This window comes from Leptinotarsa decemlineata, unplaced genomic scaffold, assembly GCF_025532065.1.
Source record: "Leptinotarsa decemlineata unplaced genomic scaffold, Ldec_3_MD MMD2_tig00026328_RagTag_RagTag, whole genome shotgun sequence".
NCBI lineage: Eukaryota > Metazoa > Arthropoda > Insecta > Coleoptera > Chrysomelidae > Leptinotarsa > Leptinotarsa decemlineata.
The window spans coordinates 27,701,683-27,718,813 of record NW_027412688.1 but is presented as its reverse complement, the minus strand read 5'-3'; the positions used below and the strand labels follow the sequence as shown (position 1 = coordinate 27,718,813).

At 35.4% G+C, this 17,131-nt stretch overlaps 2 protein-coding genes and 1 long non-coding RNA gene across 26 annotated transcripts in view; all 3 read left to right on the top strand.

The window, feature by feature from the left end:
* LOC111504582 (uncharacterized) overlaps window positions 1-17,131 on the top strand; it is a 377,607-nt gene that overhangs the window by 194,606 nt on the left and 165,870 nt on the right. The window contains exon 4 of one of the 24 annotated variants that reach the window (XM_074182060.1): window positions 14,643-14,919. The exons of the other annotated variants lie outside the window; for them this stretch is intronic. Within the exon in view, the coding sequence (XP_074038161.1) occupies window positions 14,643-14,902 (260 nt within the window). The 3' untranslated portion in view covers window positions 14,903-14,919. Of the gene's footprint in view, window positions 1-14,642; window positions 14,920-17,131 lie in introns of those variants that run through there. 24 annotated transcript variants of the gene reach the window in all.
* On the top strand, window positions 404-13,498 carry LOC141485413 (uncharacterized). Its single transcript, XM_074182064.1, has 3 exons — window positions 404-640; window positions 10,964-11,231; window positions 12,721-13,498. Exons 1-3 carry the CDS (start codon window positions 559-561, stop codon window positions 12,722-12,724), a joined length of 354 nt encoding a protein of 117 aa, XP_074038165.1. The 5' UTR covers window positions 404-558; the 3' UTR covers window positions 12,725-13,498.
* Window positions 651-3,028, top strand: LOC141485414 (uncharacterized). The gene is made up of 2 exons (XR_012467187.1): window positions 651-2,680; window positions 2,741-3,028. It is a non-coding gene; the product is annotated as an uncharacterized lncRNA (long non-coding RNA).

Below are 17,131 nucleotides of genomic sequence, written 5' to 3'. Positions count from 1 at the left end.
CTATAAATTACATCTATGAATAAATTCTATCTTCAGTTGATTCAGTTGGATGTCCACTGCGCCACCTGCAGACAAAGCTAGGAAACAACTCTACAAACATAGCAATATGGGGATCAGCTTATATATATTCTGTTGTAAATCATGCCCGAAAGAAAATAACGCCGGCCGCCGCTGGTAGCCATAAACCAGGCGTGACGAGGCTAAGAGCGCGCGAGTGCACGATGATTCCCCGCCAATCGAGAAACAGCGAGAGTAATGTTACCGACTGCGATAGAACTTCGGAGAAATTTCGACAACATTCGATTACGATATTTAAAGGCTAGCCACAAGGATATCGCGACAGTCAAGTGGACGTTACAGTGGGGTACGCGAAGCGATTTAGTAAGGCAGACATTCAAATAATAGTTGAAGTTCAGTTGAAGTGTTTGTTGTAGTCAAAGTGAAATGAAGTAACAATACCATGCTTTGTTTCATTACCGTTTATGGCAGATATCGGTTATTTGAAGAATTTGATTCCGTTGAAATTTATAATTAATTCCCACTATTAGGCCACTAGAGATGACTGCCGCAGTTGCAGTTGAAACGTTTGGAGATTATAATCAAAGAAGACTACGGCAAAACACGGAAGCCAATCAAAAGAGTAAGTTGTTACTTTTAAAATTTTAGCTTCCTGATGATGATAATAAACTTTGTCGTAATTTCGAAATAACTTGTATTGAGTACAAATCCACTTTCCGCCTTAGGAATCACACGTTGAAAGGTAAGACCTCGTTAGTCCTTAACTCGCACAAGTATCTACTTTTGAGAGTTGTCGTTCGTAGGGGGCGACAGGTGGTTAACGGAAAAACAAATTTTTACAAATTTTTTCGACAGATCTGTTGTTCACCCAAATCATCGCCGAGTTTTGTACTTGAGTGATCAGAAAAAACTATTCTTTCAACTTGAATTTGAGAGAGATCAAAACGTGTCTGAAGACTGTATCGAGGAAAGATACATACGTTCCTACCTAGACCGTAGGTTCTGGTAAATACCTGCCGGAATACAATTACTTCCTTGGCTAATACCCCGCTGATACTTCACAGAGGTGAGCCTCGCAGATGTTTCTCGTTCATCCAGCAGCAGGACCATGCTGAAATTATTCGAGTAGGTCACCTGTAGACCTGTTTTGAGGTATTACCTCTTATCAGTGCAGAAAGGATCCGACCCAAAAAGCAAAGTGCCTGGAACATAAATTTGGAATGCCCGCGGAAAATAGTTCTGAAGATTGGTCCAATCACCAACGCCGACAAAAAAACTCAACAAGTACACTTAGTTGTCACACCACTAAAAGGTTCCACTTATGTTTCGCTTTCTCTTACGCATTGTTTTCGATGAAGTACTTGTTTTAATTTTCCGGAGTCCATTACGCTGACGACACGGCTCTCCTCTCGTCTTCCATGGGTCGGGAGCTCGGGATCGTCTACATGCAACGTGCATTGGACGAACTCGAGCGCTGAAAGATCCGAGTGAACCCGGACAAGACTCAGGCGATAACCATGCGAAGAACGATATCTTCTCCGGCCAGAAAAATGAAGATATCTGGAAGGGAGATTGACTGGCAAGGTCGGGTAAAGTACCTCGGTCTTCTTAAAGACTGTAGGCTCACCTGGAACCCGCACATCATAACCGTGAAGGCAAAGATCGAGGGTCGGATCAAAAGTCTGTACCCTCTGATCAATAGACGATCCAAACTGACCCTAAGGAACACACTCACGATCTACAAAACGATATTCAAGCCTGTCATCATGTATGCTTCAGGCGTTTGGGGATAAGCGGCTCCGCCTAACACCTCCATTCTGGAGAGATTGCAAAACAAGTTTATACGTCTTCCATTCAGCAGTCCATTCAGTCGAGGAATCGGCAAGTCTTTGATTGCACAGAAACTCACGATAATCCGTTAGTTAGGGAAGCTATGGACTATGCTGTAGACGACCCCTCCCGATATAGAAGGCCCAGACACTCTGTCGAATGAGGCCCTCATGTCTCCCGTTTACAGATGAACGATCTTTTCATCCATAATACCCCATCCAGGCAAGGGATCACTGTGAAGGACGGTACTGATGTTTGAGGACATTCAGGCCACCATCCCATGATCAGATATGACCCATTTGTCCCTCCTGACTAACGTAAGTCATAATAGTAAGGGAGCCAGGCTTCAACCTGCTAGAAATGAAGACGAAATCGGCTGGAGTCCATCTTCAATCGAGGACCACTTACCCTATACCGACGATGCCCAACAGGCTGCATCAACTGTTTACCGGTGGCTCTAACGTGCAATAAATATGTTAATATGATATAATTATAATAGTAAAGATAATAATATAACACAGTTATTGCACATTAGTAACAAAACACCAACAATTAAGGTAAATAAACATGATCATATGCAGGAATATAGTAAACAAGTTAAACACTGTTAATTGAAATTGGAAAGGTATAGAACTACTATTATATGGAAATATCATTGTTTCACTGAATATTGTCACTATCATCATTCTTTTTTTATGTTTTTGTAAAAAATAAAAAAGTGCGAAATATTTGAACATAAACTATTCAAGTACCAAATTCATGAACAGTTATTTAGTGTTTATTTTCAACCAACTCTTGTGAATATGAAAACTGAGGGCGATGGTTATTGATTGTATGTATAATCCTTATATAATTTTTTTCCATTAGAAATTCTTACTATACTATATTTTAGGTAGGAGAAAGGCTAAAATATATTTCACGCAAGGCAGGAGCTCGGCTAGGATTATTCTAAATCTATATACGTATGGATTGAACAGAAGATACCAAGACAAGACATTTTGGTTATGTAGTGGCTATCATAAAACTCACTGTAGAGCCAGAGTGATTACATTCAGAAATAAAGCTTCGCTGAAAAATAAACATAACCATGTTGCAGATACGGCAGAAAGTGACGTTATGAATTTGAATTACAAATTGGTTGATATTGTGTAAATTGTTTGAAAATAAAAATGAAATTTAACTATATTTTTTCAGTTTCCTACCATATCTCCACCTTACCTGATAGTTGTTAGATTCAGCAATGGTTGTGTTCACGACTTTTGTCAAAGTTATACCACAACACAAAAGTTAGTTTTTTCAGCAATACCATAAGAGCAACCAGTAACCAATTAGTTGATCGATGAGTATTGCTGAGAACTAACAAAGTTTGAGTTTCAAAAAAGGACATTCATCTCAGAAATTTTTCAAGACGAATGGTATTCGTAAAGATTACTTTTTCCAGAAATATTCACAGCTGATTACATCAATATGAGAATAATCAATTTCATTATCTGAAAATCGAGAAAACTTCAACAACGAGTACATTTGTTTTAAAGTTACAATTATTAGCTTTGTTTTAAAGTGGTCGACAATGTTTCATGGTGAATAGGTGGAACTTCCAGTGCCTAAAATCGTATGATTTGAAATCTATAGAAGAAGAAATAGAATTAGAATGAATAATGAAAATATCAATTATATATATATATATATATATATATATATATATATATATATATATATATATATATATATATATATACAGGGTGTCCCTGGACTTCCTCTTTTCCTCTCGGGAATGTATAGATGGGGTCAAAATATCACCAGTACTTCATATAACTTTTTTTCCTAAAATCCTTCGTTACCAAGTAACGGGCCCTCGAAGTTACAAAATGAAAAATGTTTTTCTTTGATAACTTTTCAAGTGAATATTCAAAATCATCCAAATTTTGGTAATTGACTAAACAAATGAATTCCTTCGATGAGCTTTCATGCAGGAGTCAGTTGTTTTGCTACAAAGTCAGGAACGGACTACCCCCGATGGTCCACACCCCAAAACTTTGAAATGACAGATATTTTTCAATATTTTTCAACAAATTAAGGTTACTTGGACAATTTTATGAATAAAAGTACTCGTGTGGAAAGTCGATCGGAGCAACGAGTCTTGATAAAAATGTAGTTTCACTCGACGACATCAAACCCGCTCGTCCACCATTATTTGAAATGAATAATTATCAAAGCAGAAATAATAATGATAACGTTAATTCAATAACATTTATCCTGAGATGTCTACCATTATTCGAAAATATTAGTTTTTAAGGAAAATGGAAATGATAGGTAAAATGTTCATTTTTATAATGCAAACACGTTTAACTAACGAAACTCAAGAGGCTCAAGAGCAAACAGAAATGAAAAATCCGCTACAGAAACTGCTCGATATGACCACCTTCTCTCTCTATACATTTTCTTAGTCTGCGAAGACACCCTCTCTGTACTTGAAATAGCATTCCAGGGTCGTTTCGTATGGCTTCACAATGTAATGTTATTCTATTCAACAATGCATCTCTTGTGTGAATAGGTGTAGCGTAAACAAGGCTTTTTAGATGCCCCCACAGAAAGAAATCCAATGGATTTAAATCCGGAGACCGCGATGGCCATGAATATGGCCCACCTCTACCAATCCATCTATTGTGGAAAATATGGTTCAGATGGTCACGCACAATCAAACTAAAATAAGGAGGAGCGCCATCATGCATGAACCACATATCTCTTCGGGTTTGCAATGGAACATGTTCCAAAAGTCCATTCAAATCGTTCTGAATGAACTCCAAATAACGTTCTCCATTCAATCGGTCCTGTAGAACGAATGGTCCTATAAGATGGTTTCCTATGATACCAGCCCAAACATTCACGTTGAATTTCCGTTGGTGTTTGGTTTGCAATATCCCATGGGGATTTTCTTCGGCCCATATATGGAGATTATGAGAGTTGATATGTTGAGAGTTGTGATGTGAAATGGGTGGAGCAGTTGTTCCCTAATTATTCTATGAATAGTGGACTTGGATGTATGGAACTGTTCTGATAGATTTCTGATGCTCATTGAAGGATCATCAGCGACGGCTTCCAAAATATTTTCCTCCAATACAACGGTACGTACAGTCCTAGGAGCGCCCTCACCACCTCGTTTTGGCAAAACTGTACCTACAATAATATCGAAATAAAACAACGTGCTCAAATTAATTATCAATTATTACATACCTGTCTCCCTCAAGCTGCGATCGACACGCTCGAATGTTTCTCTTGACGGTACCGTTCGATTGGGAAAATGCTCGGAATACAGACGACGAGCTTCTGCAGCATTACAAAATGCTCGTCCATAAAATACATGCATATCTGCATATTCATTGAATGTGAACTGTTCGGCCATATCAAAAAAATTCAAAATATCCTATAGAATATTGACAATACAATGATAGTCATATGACAACGCACCACTCAACAAAACAAAATCGCATTCCAGTTTCTCATTTTTTATCAAAACTTTCTAAAAGGTTTTTTTTGTCAACATCTGTGAAAGAAATGGAACATAATTATTCCCTGGATATTTTTCACCTGATCATGTGCAGCCGTTTTTGTAGTTCATTCGTTTGCTTTTTATTAGTATAGTAAATATTTTTTCCGATGTGCGTTTTTTTAGCTAAATTTAGATTCGTGTTAAAGAATTTCTCCCATAAAATTATAATTATCAGTGAAACTCCTTAACAGTTTAGCTGTGAAGAAGAATTTGAAACATTCGAATGTTGGGTTTCATGAGATTCAGATAACTGATCAACACGAAACGTGATTATTCCACACGTATTATGTACATACAAAATATGGAATGAATTCGATATTTCATAGTAGAGTAGCTTGTTAGTTTAAAAACACCACGAATCTACAGAACTTGATATTTCTTTTGAAAAAATATCTGCTATCCCAATTGTGACTTAAACTTCCATATAGGTACTGTACTTTTTGTTTACGACTTCATTTTAGCATACTTTGTATTATTCCTGTTATAAATGTTGTTGAATTAACGTTATCATTATTATTTCTGCTTTGATAATTATTCATTTCAAATAATGGTGGACGAGCGGGTTTGATGTCGTCGAGTAGAACTACATTTTTATCAAGACTCGTTGCTCCGATCGACTTTCCACACGAGTACTTTTATTCATAAAATTGTCCAAGTAACCTTATTTTGTTGAAAAATATTGAAAAATATCTGTCATTTCAAAGTTTTGGGGTGTGGACCATCGGGGGTAGTCCGTTCCTGACTTTGTAGCAAAACAACTGACTCCTGCATGAAAGCTCATCGACGGAATTCATTTGTTTAGTCAATTACCAAAATTTGGATGATTTTGAATATTCACTTGAAAAGTTATCAAAGAAAAACATTTTTCATTTTGTAACTTCGAGGGCCCGTAACTTGGTTACGAAGACTTTTAGGAAAAAAAGTTATATGAAGTACTGGTGATATTTTGACCCCATCTATACATTCCCGAGAGGAAAAGAGGAAGTCCAGGGACACCCTGTATATATATATATATATATATATATATATATATATATATATATATATATATATATGCAATAAAACGTGAAATGTAAGTACAATAAAACGAATCGAATAAAATAATCGAGATAAAAAATGAAAATGACCACATAAAAAAAAGAAATGAATAATTGTTAGTATATTTTAATATTTTATACGAAGTCAATCTGAACAGCTGAATATAAGACTAATGTACCGGATCTGATAAATTTATTAGTTAATACTACCAGAATAATAAATTTTTCAGCAACTCACAGTATGGTTTCAGAAAGTCGCGCTCAACAATAGATGCAGTGTTCGACGTCGTGTCTGGCGTGATTGAGGAACTTGAGCAGGGCAATCACACTGCGTTGTTGATGCTTTGTGACCTGTGTGACCTGTGACCGTTCAGTTGCGTCTCACATGAAATTCTGTTGTAAAAATTAAACACTTAATAAGAACCTATCTTACTAATCGACAACAAGCAGTGATGCTCAACGGTACCGTATCAAACTTTCAAACTATTAAGCATGTCGTTCCGCAAGGGTCTGTTTTGGGCCCGCTCTTACTCATTTATGTGAATGACTTGTGCAAATATATGATGCTGCCGTTCAAATCAGTTCTCTTTGCTGAGACACCACTTTCATTCTGTCGGATAAAAATAATGAAATTACAGTCTCATCTCGACGTGGTATCTAATAGTGCTAATCAGTGGTTTCTATCTAATAAGCTGAAACTAAATTGTCAGAAAACACAATTACATTTATGGTAATGATCAAACTATCTCTCATTGTGAAACTGATAGAGTTGAATTACTGGGCATTACATTAGATAGTAGACTCAACTGGTCTGCACATATTTCTCAACTGATGAGAAAACTCTCGGGTTCTCTATTTGTTCTTCGCCAATTGAAGTAAATCACTAGTGCAAATATATTAAAAACCTCATATTTTTCACTGTTTCACTCTCATTTTATTATTTATGGTGTATAACATTGGGGAAATTCATGTCATTCCATTCAAATATTCAGGATGCAAAAGAAGGCATTAAGAGTGCTGGCTAATATTGGATACAGAGATCACTGTCGAGAATATTTCAAAAAACTCAGAATTATGCCTTTGCCAACGTAATTTTTTCATTACGTTCTGATTGAAATCCATAAGAAGAAACCATCCTTGGCGAAACAATGTCATATCCACGAACATAACACACGAAACGCTCACCACATTAGAATAAATCGATTTCGTCTTCACTCATCGCTAAAATAATCCATGGATTACTCTCTGTACAATATTTTGCCCCAAGGTTTCAAAGAACCTAGTCTGAACACTTACAAAACAAAATTGAAAAATTATTTGTTGAGGCATTGCTTCTATTCCGTCGATGACTTCAGAACCCATTTTTGTGGTAACACACAAGTCGGTACTTCTTTTTGATTTTTAAAGTTTTTACATATGTGATTGTTGTTATTTGCGTGTAAATTTCAAATGTTAAGCCAAACATGACTTACTACTAACAGATTGTATTATGTAACGTAGTCAAATAAATATTATTATTATTATTATAAAACCTCCCGCATAAAAATAATGATAGAATTATAAAAATATACCACGCCGCCCATGTCATACAAAGAAACTGCCGTCGTTTGGTAACTATTTAGTTTTTATGTCATTCGAATTGACTTCGTATATCCAAAATCGTCTTCATCACCCTATTTCGAATCATATTACAATCATATTAGACAATAGAAGTCCAAATTAGTAAAATTTATAATTTTTTCATAAGCTTTGTCCGTTTTAATGTCATGTCTTTTGTTGCTCCATATTTCAATAAATATTTGTTCTCCTGTGTCGTGGTAGGTATATATATGCTGATCGATAGGTAATTTTGTACTCTGTACATTGATGATGTTAATATTTTTCCAAATTTCATTTTTCGTCTCTTTTCAGCTTGTTACTGTTGTTGAGCGATTTTCAGTGAATTTTTCTCTACGAATTCAAGTTGAACCAAAGTGTTAATGAACGCACTGTTCTACGCTGGTTCATGAAATTTTTTTCGGAAATTTTAGCCTCAAAGATGAGCCCCGAAGTGGTCGACCCACAGTAATCCAGGACGAGGATTTGAGGAGTCTGGTGGATACTGACCCATCACAAACGGTGTGTGGGATGGCAGAAGAACTGGGCGTCAGCCCCTATGCGGTTTTTGATGGTTTAAAACGTATTGAAAATGTGCAGAAGTGGGTGCCCCACGATTTGAACGATCGACAGAAATGATCACGTTTCGATGTCTCTTCTTCTTCGCTTTCGCGTAACCAAAACAATCATTTTTTGGATCGGATCGTCACAAGTGCTGAAAAACGGATCCATTATTACAACAGAAGACGTTCAGTGCAGTGGTTGGACACCAATGAACCACCCAGGCACTTCCCAAAGGCGAAAATTCTGTTGACCAGTGTTTCCGGAACTGGTCAACAGAGGAGGTCCGATCCTGCTTCACGACAACACCCGTCCACACTTTTCACAAATCATCGTCCGAAAATTAAACGAGTTGAGCGTCGAAGTTCTGCCTTGCCCACTATACTCCACAGACCTCTCGCCAAGTGACTTCCAATTTTTCGAACACTTCGATGATAACTTTCTCATTGGAAGAACCTTCGCTAAACAGGACCAGGCGAGAACGGCTTTTGTCGACTTTATCAAATCTCAGCACACAATATTTATGCTGACGAAATTATTCGACTTGAGTTACGTTGACAAAAGTACTTTGATTTAAATGACTGTGACACTGCAATATCTGCATCATCTACTCTACCATCTACTTCAACTCAGTAAATGTTCGACTTCGACACCGGAAGATACAAGTTTGCTCTTTTCACGACAACGCATTCAAACGGTTAGTTAGTTTAATTCCAGAAAGTAAAAAGCCAATAAGCTTTGTTTAAAAAAAAATAATGCTGAATGGTGTCATTTTCAATCACTAGCTTTCTTTACTAAACCGATATTTTGAACTACAATCTTTGACTTCTACATGTTGACATATGACATGTCTATGTATGACAAAATACGGGTAAAAGTGAGGTTTTTTCGCCATCCCCTCAAAAGTCTGAACTTGAACATGCTAAGTACTAACGAGGTTTCATCTTTCACGTGCAATTCCAAGCGTGGATCAGACAATATACCCCGTACCCCCATCATCCCAGAGTAGAGATCGATTCCGCATTCACAAAAGCGGTTGATTCAATGAGTGGAACTAACCATCCATACTAACTAATTGATCAGAACGTAGTAATTATACAAAATGCAATCATACAAAAAAATTCATTAATTTCTTAAGTATAAATAGAGTATTGTGTTAAATTCATTCCTATTGTCGTTTTCACAAGTTTTTCATTTCAGTGAAACTAACCATCCATACTAATTGATCAGAAATTGGTAATTCTACATAATGCAATCATACAAAAAAAATTCAATAATTTTCTAAGTATAAGTGGAGAATTGTGTTCAATTCGCCCCTTTTGTTGTTTTCATAGGTTTTTCATTTCAGTAGAACTAACCATATAAACTAACTAATTGATCAGAAATTAGTAATTTTACAAAATTCAATTATACAAAAAAAAAAAAAACATTGATTTTCTAAGTATAAGTGGAGGATTGTGTTCAATTCGTCCCTTTTGTCGTTTCATTTCAGTGGAACTAACCATCCATACTAACTAATTGATCAGAAATTAGTAATTCTACAAAATTCAGTCAAACAAAAAAAATCATTGATTTTCTAAATGTAAGTGGAGGATTGTGTTCTATTCGTCCCTTTTGTCGTTTTCATAGGTTTTTCATTTCAGTGGAACTAACCATCCATACTAACTAATTGATCAGAAATTAGTAATTCTACAAAATCCAGTCAAACAAAAAAATTCATTGATTTTATAAGTGTAAGTGGAGGATTGTGTTCTATTCGTCCCTTTTGTCGTTTTCATAGGTTTTTCATTTCAGTGGAACTAACCATCCATACTAACTAATTGATCAGAAATTAGTAATTCTACAAAATCCAGTCAAACAAAAAAATTCATTGATTTTATAAGTGTAAGTGGAGGATTGTGTTCTATTCGTCCCTTTTGTCGTTTTCATAGGTTTTTCATTTCAGTGGAACTAACCATCCATACTAACTAATTGATCAGAAATTAGTAATTCTACAAAATCCAGTCAAACAAAAAAATTCATTGATTTTATAAGTGTAAGTGGAGGATTGTGTTCTATTCGTCCCTTTTGTCGTTTTCATAGGTTTTTCATTTCAGTGGAACTAACCATCCATACTAACTAATTGTGATCAGAAATTAGTAATTCTACAAAATCCAGTCAAACAAAAAAATTCATTGATTTTATAAGTGTAAGTGGAGGATTGTGTTCTATTCGTCCCTTTTGTCGTTTTCATAGGTTTTTCATTTCAGTGGAACTAACCATCCATACTAACTAATTGATCATACAATAAAAAACATTAATTTTCTAAGTATAAGTGGGAAATTGTGTTCAATTCGTTCCTTTTGTCGTTTTCAAAGGTTTTTCATTTCAGGTCGGCTTTACTTCAAAGTAGGAAGGCTGAATGCCCCAAAAATCATTTTTAACGGAAATTCTTTCAATGTGAACAAGAAAAAAGTAAACAGCAGCTTTTGGAGATGCGACTCTTACTGGAGAAGTAAATGTACTTGCACCGTTATTACACGAGGTGGACAAATGTATATTAGCGGCGATCACAACCATGAGCCGAATGCTCTTCGTGAGGATTTCAGTCAACTCAAATCGCAGTTTGTGAACGTTATTTATAGGAATAAAAGAGTATGGTAATAATTTGTTATTTTTGTGATCGCGTCAATGAAAAAAAAAAGAATTTTCAGTTTTACTATTAGTATGAGAACCGAACCGTAGTAAAAACTTCAAAAGAGACGTTATAGGATTATAGGCACAGTCAACTTCAGTAATAGGCCATAATGACAGGAAAGAGGCAACATTAACAAAAGTAATTTGTTTTGAAAATAAGGAAATGGGAAACTTGATAGTGTTTCTGCAATTCCACACATTTGTCATTGAAACCGTAGGGCATAACTGCCATGGAAAGAATTTCACAGAAAACTCAAAAACACGTTTGTAAAATATAACGTAGAATGAGCGAAAAGTAAAATAAATCACATTTGTATGAAACATATATTTTATTTTTATAAAATACAATAAACTGTAACACTAAAAAATAAAATAAAACTTGGAGAATCTTTAAAGATGGAACACCAATATTTTGGGAAACCTATTCATTATCAATTTCAATAGAAATAAAATAGCAGTTGGAAAAAGTGATGATGATCGACTTTATTCATGTGAAGTTGACAAATGGAAAAGAAAAATGTGATACTAACTTAATGAACAAAAAAGTGGAGTTCAACTTATACGAAGAATAAATTTTAATAACATATATTTGTGAACGGTTATTTGTAATTGATTAAACGAGATAATTAACAGCGATGTTGCCAAACCCTTCTCTGCTCTAATATGGGTTCAGTTTTTATCAGATGGCAGCACTTGACGGGTGAAAATTCATTGAATAAGGGAAACACGTTTTATAGATTAGTCAAACATTATTTCATGTTTTATTTCGTGAAGAAGTTGACTATATTTAATCGTACAGTGTCGCTGAAGTAAAAATTTCCAAATTTGTCAAAGGAATAAAAAGTTAGAAACATGTTTAGGTAAATAAATGAAAAAAATTAGTAGGCGACATTCTTCGTTACTCTATCGATAACTTTCCCCTATACATATTTTTTATGTAACATCTCATTTCTTCACAAAGTGTTTTCGCGATTTTCAATATGGCGCTGCCACTTTATAGGGATCATAATTTACTACGAAAAAGCTACTGTATTAACGAAACATGTGGTGTCAATTTTTGTTTCCCTGATCAAAATTTTGATGGATGAGCGGAACGAGTAAGGAGCTTCTTATGAAATTTAAATTTATTACATTATTCGGCCATCATATTTTCTTTCATTAACTGCATATTGGCTAATTATTTGCTATTATGTTTGACGAGTTACTGAATATGTTTAAATTTTCCTTTTTGTACGAGTAAAAGTCTATTTCATGTTGAATACTTTTGAATAACTAAAATCATGGGAATGGATGTGTTGTGAAATATTGAAGTGCTCCACTAATCGTAGAAAGTTGAAAATTTTATTTTGAAATGTAATATATAAGATGGATTATTCGATTTTGATGTGATGATACGAGTATACCTTCGGGAATCCAGTTGGCAATGATGACGGACTCAGTATTGTGTTTTAGGTAGAATATACTTCCAGAAATCAAAGCATAGAAAAGCCGCCCACATAATTATAAACCACAATGCCTATGCCATAAACAATAAACTTATTGACCGAACTGTCTGGCTTTGCACGGAATACAGGAGGAACAAATGTCGAGCGAGGATAACGACAATGAAGAACTCGGTGGTGATGAACGACGTTCACAATCATATACCAAATTATTTGAATGAAGATTTGAGCAGCCTTCCTTCTCAAATTGTCAACATTTACGTGAAGAAGTGATTCAATTATAGTATTTGAATCTTTTTTCCAATATATCTCAACATAAAAGGTGTATCTTCAAAGGCCATTCATAGATGTTGCTCATTTAGAACGAATCATCACAGAATTGGTTCAGAGTATTACTCCGGCTATGATGAGAAGGGTATTGAAAAACTTTTGTGATAGTACATTAACTTTTATTCAAAGAGAGGGTGGATATGTTGGGGGGTTAGTGAATTGATGGAGCTAATAATGTTCGTTAAATTATAACAACAAAATGAATTATGATATTACTAATTCAAATGCGTCGCTAAAATGTTACAAGACAGACATTAAGTAATCAACTGTTCAATAAAAATAAGAGAAAACTGTTTATTATTAATCATTTATGAAATTTGAGAAAATTTTCAAAAAGAAATATAATATAATATAAAAAATAAATTGAGGTAGATGATTCTAATTACATTGTACTTGATCGTATTTTTTATTTCATTGGTGTATTCATTAGACTTTCAATAAATTTTGTTTTGTGAAAATTTGGTTATTAATTCGTGAACGGAACGGAAAGGTTATCATGTTTTTAATAAATAAAAAAAAAAGAAGGTTTAGTGTCGGTAATTTGAAAAAAAAGTTTTATTATTTATTATTGCGACTCATGTATTTTAACATGTTTGTTCAGAAGGAACAGAACGAAAAACATAACTGCTTTTGACGCATGCGCACAGAAAAAATTGTAATGAAAAAGCCTATTGACTTGAGACCATAATAATTTTTTCAAACAACAGAAAATATACTTTATTTTGGTTGGTTTCGGGTTTTTGATGTGTTCTTCTTTGGTTACAATTTCCAAATGTTTCAACTGCTACTGCGGTAGTCATCTTCAGTGGCGTGGTCGAAGTACTCTTCTTGACGTATCAACTGAAACTGAAGAGGCTAGAAACGTCGAATCATTATTCAATAAGAATTGGCAGAATTGAATCAGTTTCATTTGATACCTCAAGAAGGGTACGACCATGCCACTGAAGATGACATCCGCAGTTGCAGTTGAAACGTTTGGAGATTGTAACCAAAAAAGACCACGACAAAACCGGGAAACCAATCAAAACATTGACGCTAGCCGTGAATGCCTACATACTTTTTTATATTTAAGATAACCAATATTGTTTTTCTAAAGAAATGAACTTTAAACGTTCAAGCCAGTCTCGAATATACCTACACAATAGGTTGAATGGACTGATGCCTATCATAAAACAACTGCTCCCCTGGCTAATACCACGAAGTGCGTTGGATTATATCCGACAGGCGTCAGTGCAGGAATCTTCACAGAAAATTTCCTGCATATGCAATTGGCAATACAACTGAAAGAGTCGACCTCCAGTTTTGTATTGCCAATTGCATATGGAGGAAATTTTCTGTGAAGATTCCTGCACTGACGCCTGTTGGATATAATCAAACGCCCTTCGTGGTATTAGCCAGCGGAGTAGTTGTTTTCTGATAGGCGTTAGTCCATTCAACCTACTGTGTAAGTATATTCGAGACTGGCTTGAACGTTTGAAGTTCATTTCTTTAGATTTGTTTACTGCCAGTCTTCAAGCATAGACTAATAGACTAATAAAAATATTGTTTTTGCTGAAAATTAGTTCAATGAAAAGACATTATTGAAATCTGTTATACTTTCAGGAAGAATATACTTTGAATTATCCCAGAAAAATTATCCCCAGCTTGTTTTCGATGGAAATGTATATGGACTCAATAAAAGACTATATAATAAAACTTTCTGGCTTTGCTTATCATACCGAAAAACTAGGTGCACAGCCAAAGTTACTACCACTGGAAATACGGCTATAATTTCAAAAAGCCATAACCACCATCCAAATGTGAAGAACACTAATATGGGAAAATTGGCATTTCAAGATGTACAAATCATTAGAAAAAATTGATAAAAATCACTAAAAGTGAGTGTTTGTTATTATTGAAGATTCAGTTCACCTCTTTATCAGTGTAACAAAATATCGAAAATATAAACGAAATCTTTCGTAGTAGAAAGCGCAGGAGTTTTCATTGGAAAACAAAATCATTCTTATCTTGAAGATATGATTTAAATATCGTATTCGTGTGATATATTGCCGTAAAACGTTTTCAACTTTGACAAACATTATGTTCTAATGAAAACACTTTCCCAATACCAAAGCAAAATTACGATCTCTCGTTGATATTTTGTATCAACAAAATATCAACAGCTTTCATAAGTAATAATAATTTAGGCAGAACTCTGTTCAATGTAACTCGAACGAGATAGAATTAGAAAAAATCAGGTATATATAGAATATACTGTGGCGAATACTCTGCAGTACATACAGGCCAAACCGGTGGAAATTTTGACGTGAAGCTCCGTGAACACGTTTGTTTGGACAAAAAATCTTCGATGTATGAACATCTTCAAGAATCCAAACACAACATAAGTGAAGATGACCTTGAAATCCTACACATATGTAATAAAGGGAATAAAAGAATTTGTTGGAAGCCATGGAACTTACCAAATCAATTAAAAACCAGAAATATATACACCTTAACAAGCATCTCGATTTATGTAGGTCTTCACTCTTGAATTTATAAGTTTAATTTTAAAGTTGGCACTTTCATCTTACCTAAAAACTCCCGATATAACCAAGTTTTCAAATTTCACATTTCAGTGTCATACTTGATAATGGGGTTAAACTCGATACCGGTCTAATAAATAAAATTAACTATTGGTAATTAGACAAAATTGTTTTTATTCATTTCATTAAGGTCATCATGAATTACCACAAAATAAACAAGTCATCCATCACACATAAGTGGTCTTTCTTTACAATCTTCAAATGTATCGGCTGCAACTGCGGCAGTCATCTTCACTTTCCGTGCACTTTCTTTAATGGCGGTCGTCCAAATTCCAATAGTGAACCACATGTGGGAACGGGACCTGGCACACACGCCGACCGGTGATCGTCACCGGTAAAATACCGGTGAGCAGCCGTCCACTGCCTCTGTATCGCCGGCAGTACCGAGAAGTAGTGGCGTACATGACTAAATACACTCTTGCATACTCACTGGTTTTTTACCGACCATTCCAGTCTCGAATGCTCGGTGAAATTGTAGTTACTACGCATTAACTTCGTTTTGGTAGTGCGTGCTGATTACGACAACAAAGCAACTGATTGTTTGACCGATAAAAATCCGGTGAGTGTACAAGCACCGGCTAACATTAAAATATCGGCCGACTTTATACTGGCCGTCCAAAATCGGTGTGTGTGCAACTAGCGTTAATGCTAGTTGCACACACACCGCGTTGCACACACTAGCGATTTTGGACGACAGATACTCTTAGCGAATGATTGTCATTCGTTCCCGCACCTACACAAATACGTAGTATAAAAAAAAGTACTAGCAGATTGACAAACGTCAAATTTCCCACTTTAACAAGTTCAGTTAAGTGGTGAAATCTAATAACAATTAGGAATTTATTTATTTTTTATTTTTCTAAGACAAATTTGCCGCCCCCTAAAATCCGCCACCCGAGGCTCAAACCTACTCAGCCTGCTGGTAAATCCGCCACTGTCTGTCCCAATCGGCAACTCCGCTTGTGCTCAACTAGGCTCGTCTGACCGACATAAATCTTACCGCAGTTACAAGAAATTCTGTAAACTCCCGCTGATTTGAATGGATATCTGCTGTCTTTTGCTGATCTCAGATATTCCGATTTTTTTTTTGTTGGTTTGAAGACGGTGTTAATTCTCTCCGATTCGTACAATGTACAATTTTCCCGATTCGGTTGGAAACACCTTCTATGTATGACAGATAAACAGTGCCTTGGGTTTGCCACTGAAGATGGCTACAGCAGTTGCAGTTGAAACGTTTGGAGATTGTAACCAAAGAAGACCACGGCAAAAATCAGAAACCAACCAAAACAACACTTTGTTTGCTCAACTGGTCTCATCTATTGGAAGCTGCAAATATACAGATGGCGAACATTGTTCGGTGGTCGATGTTGAAGCTTGGCTTTGCAACGAACCACTGTGGATAGCTTCACCTCTTTGATATTGGTGGATTGAATCTTCTGTCGATTCCATAGATGGCGAAAGATAAGATGCAATAAATTCATTCGTTATACATCTGTTGATAAACAAATT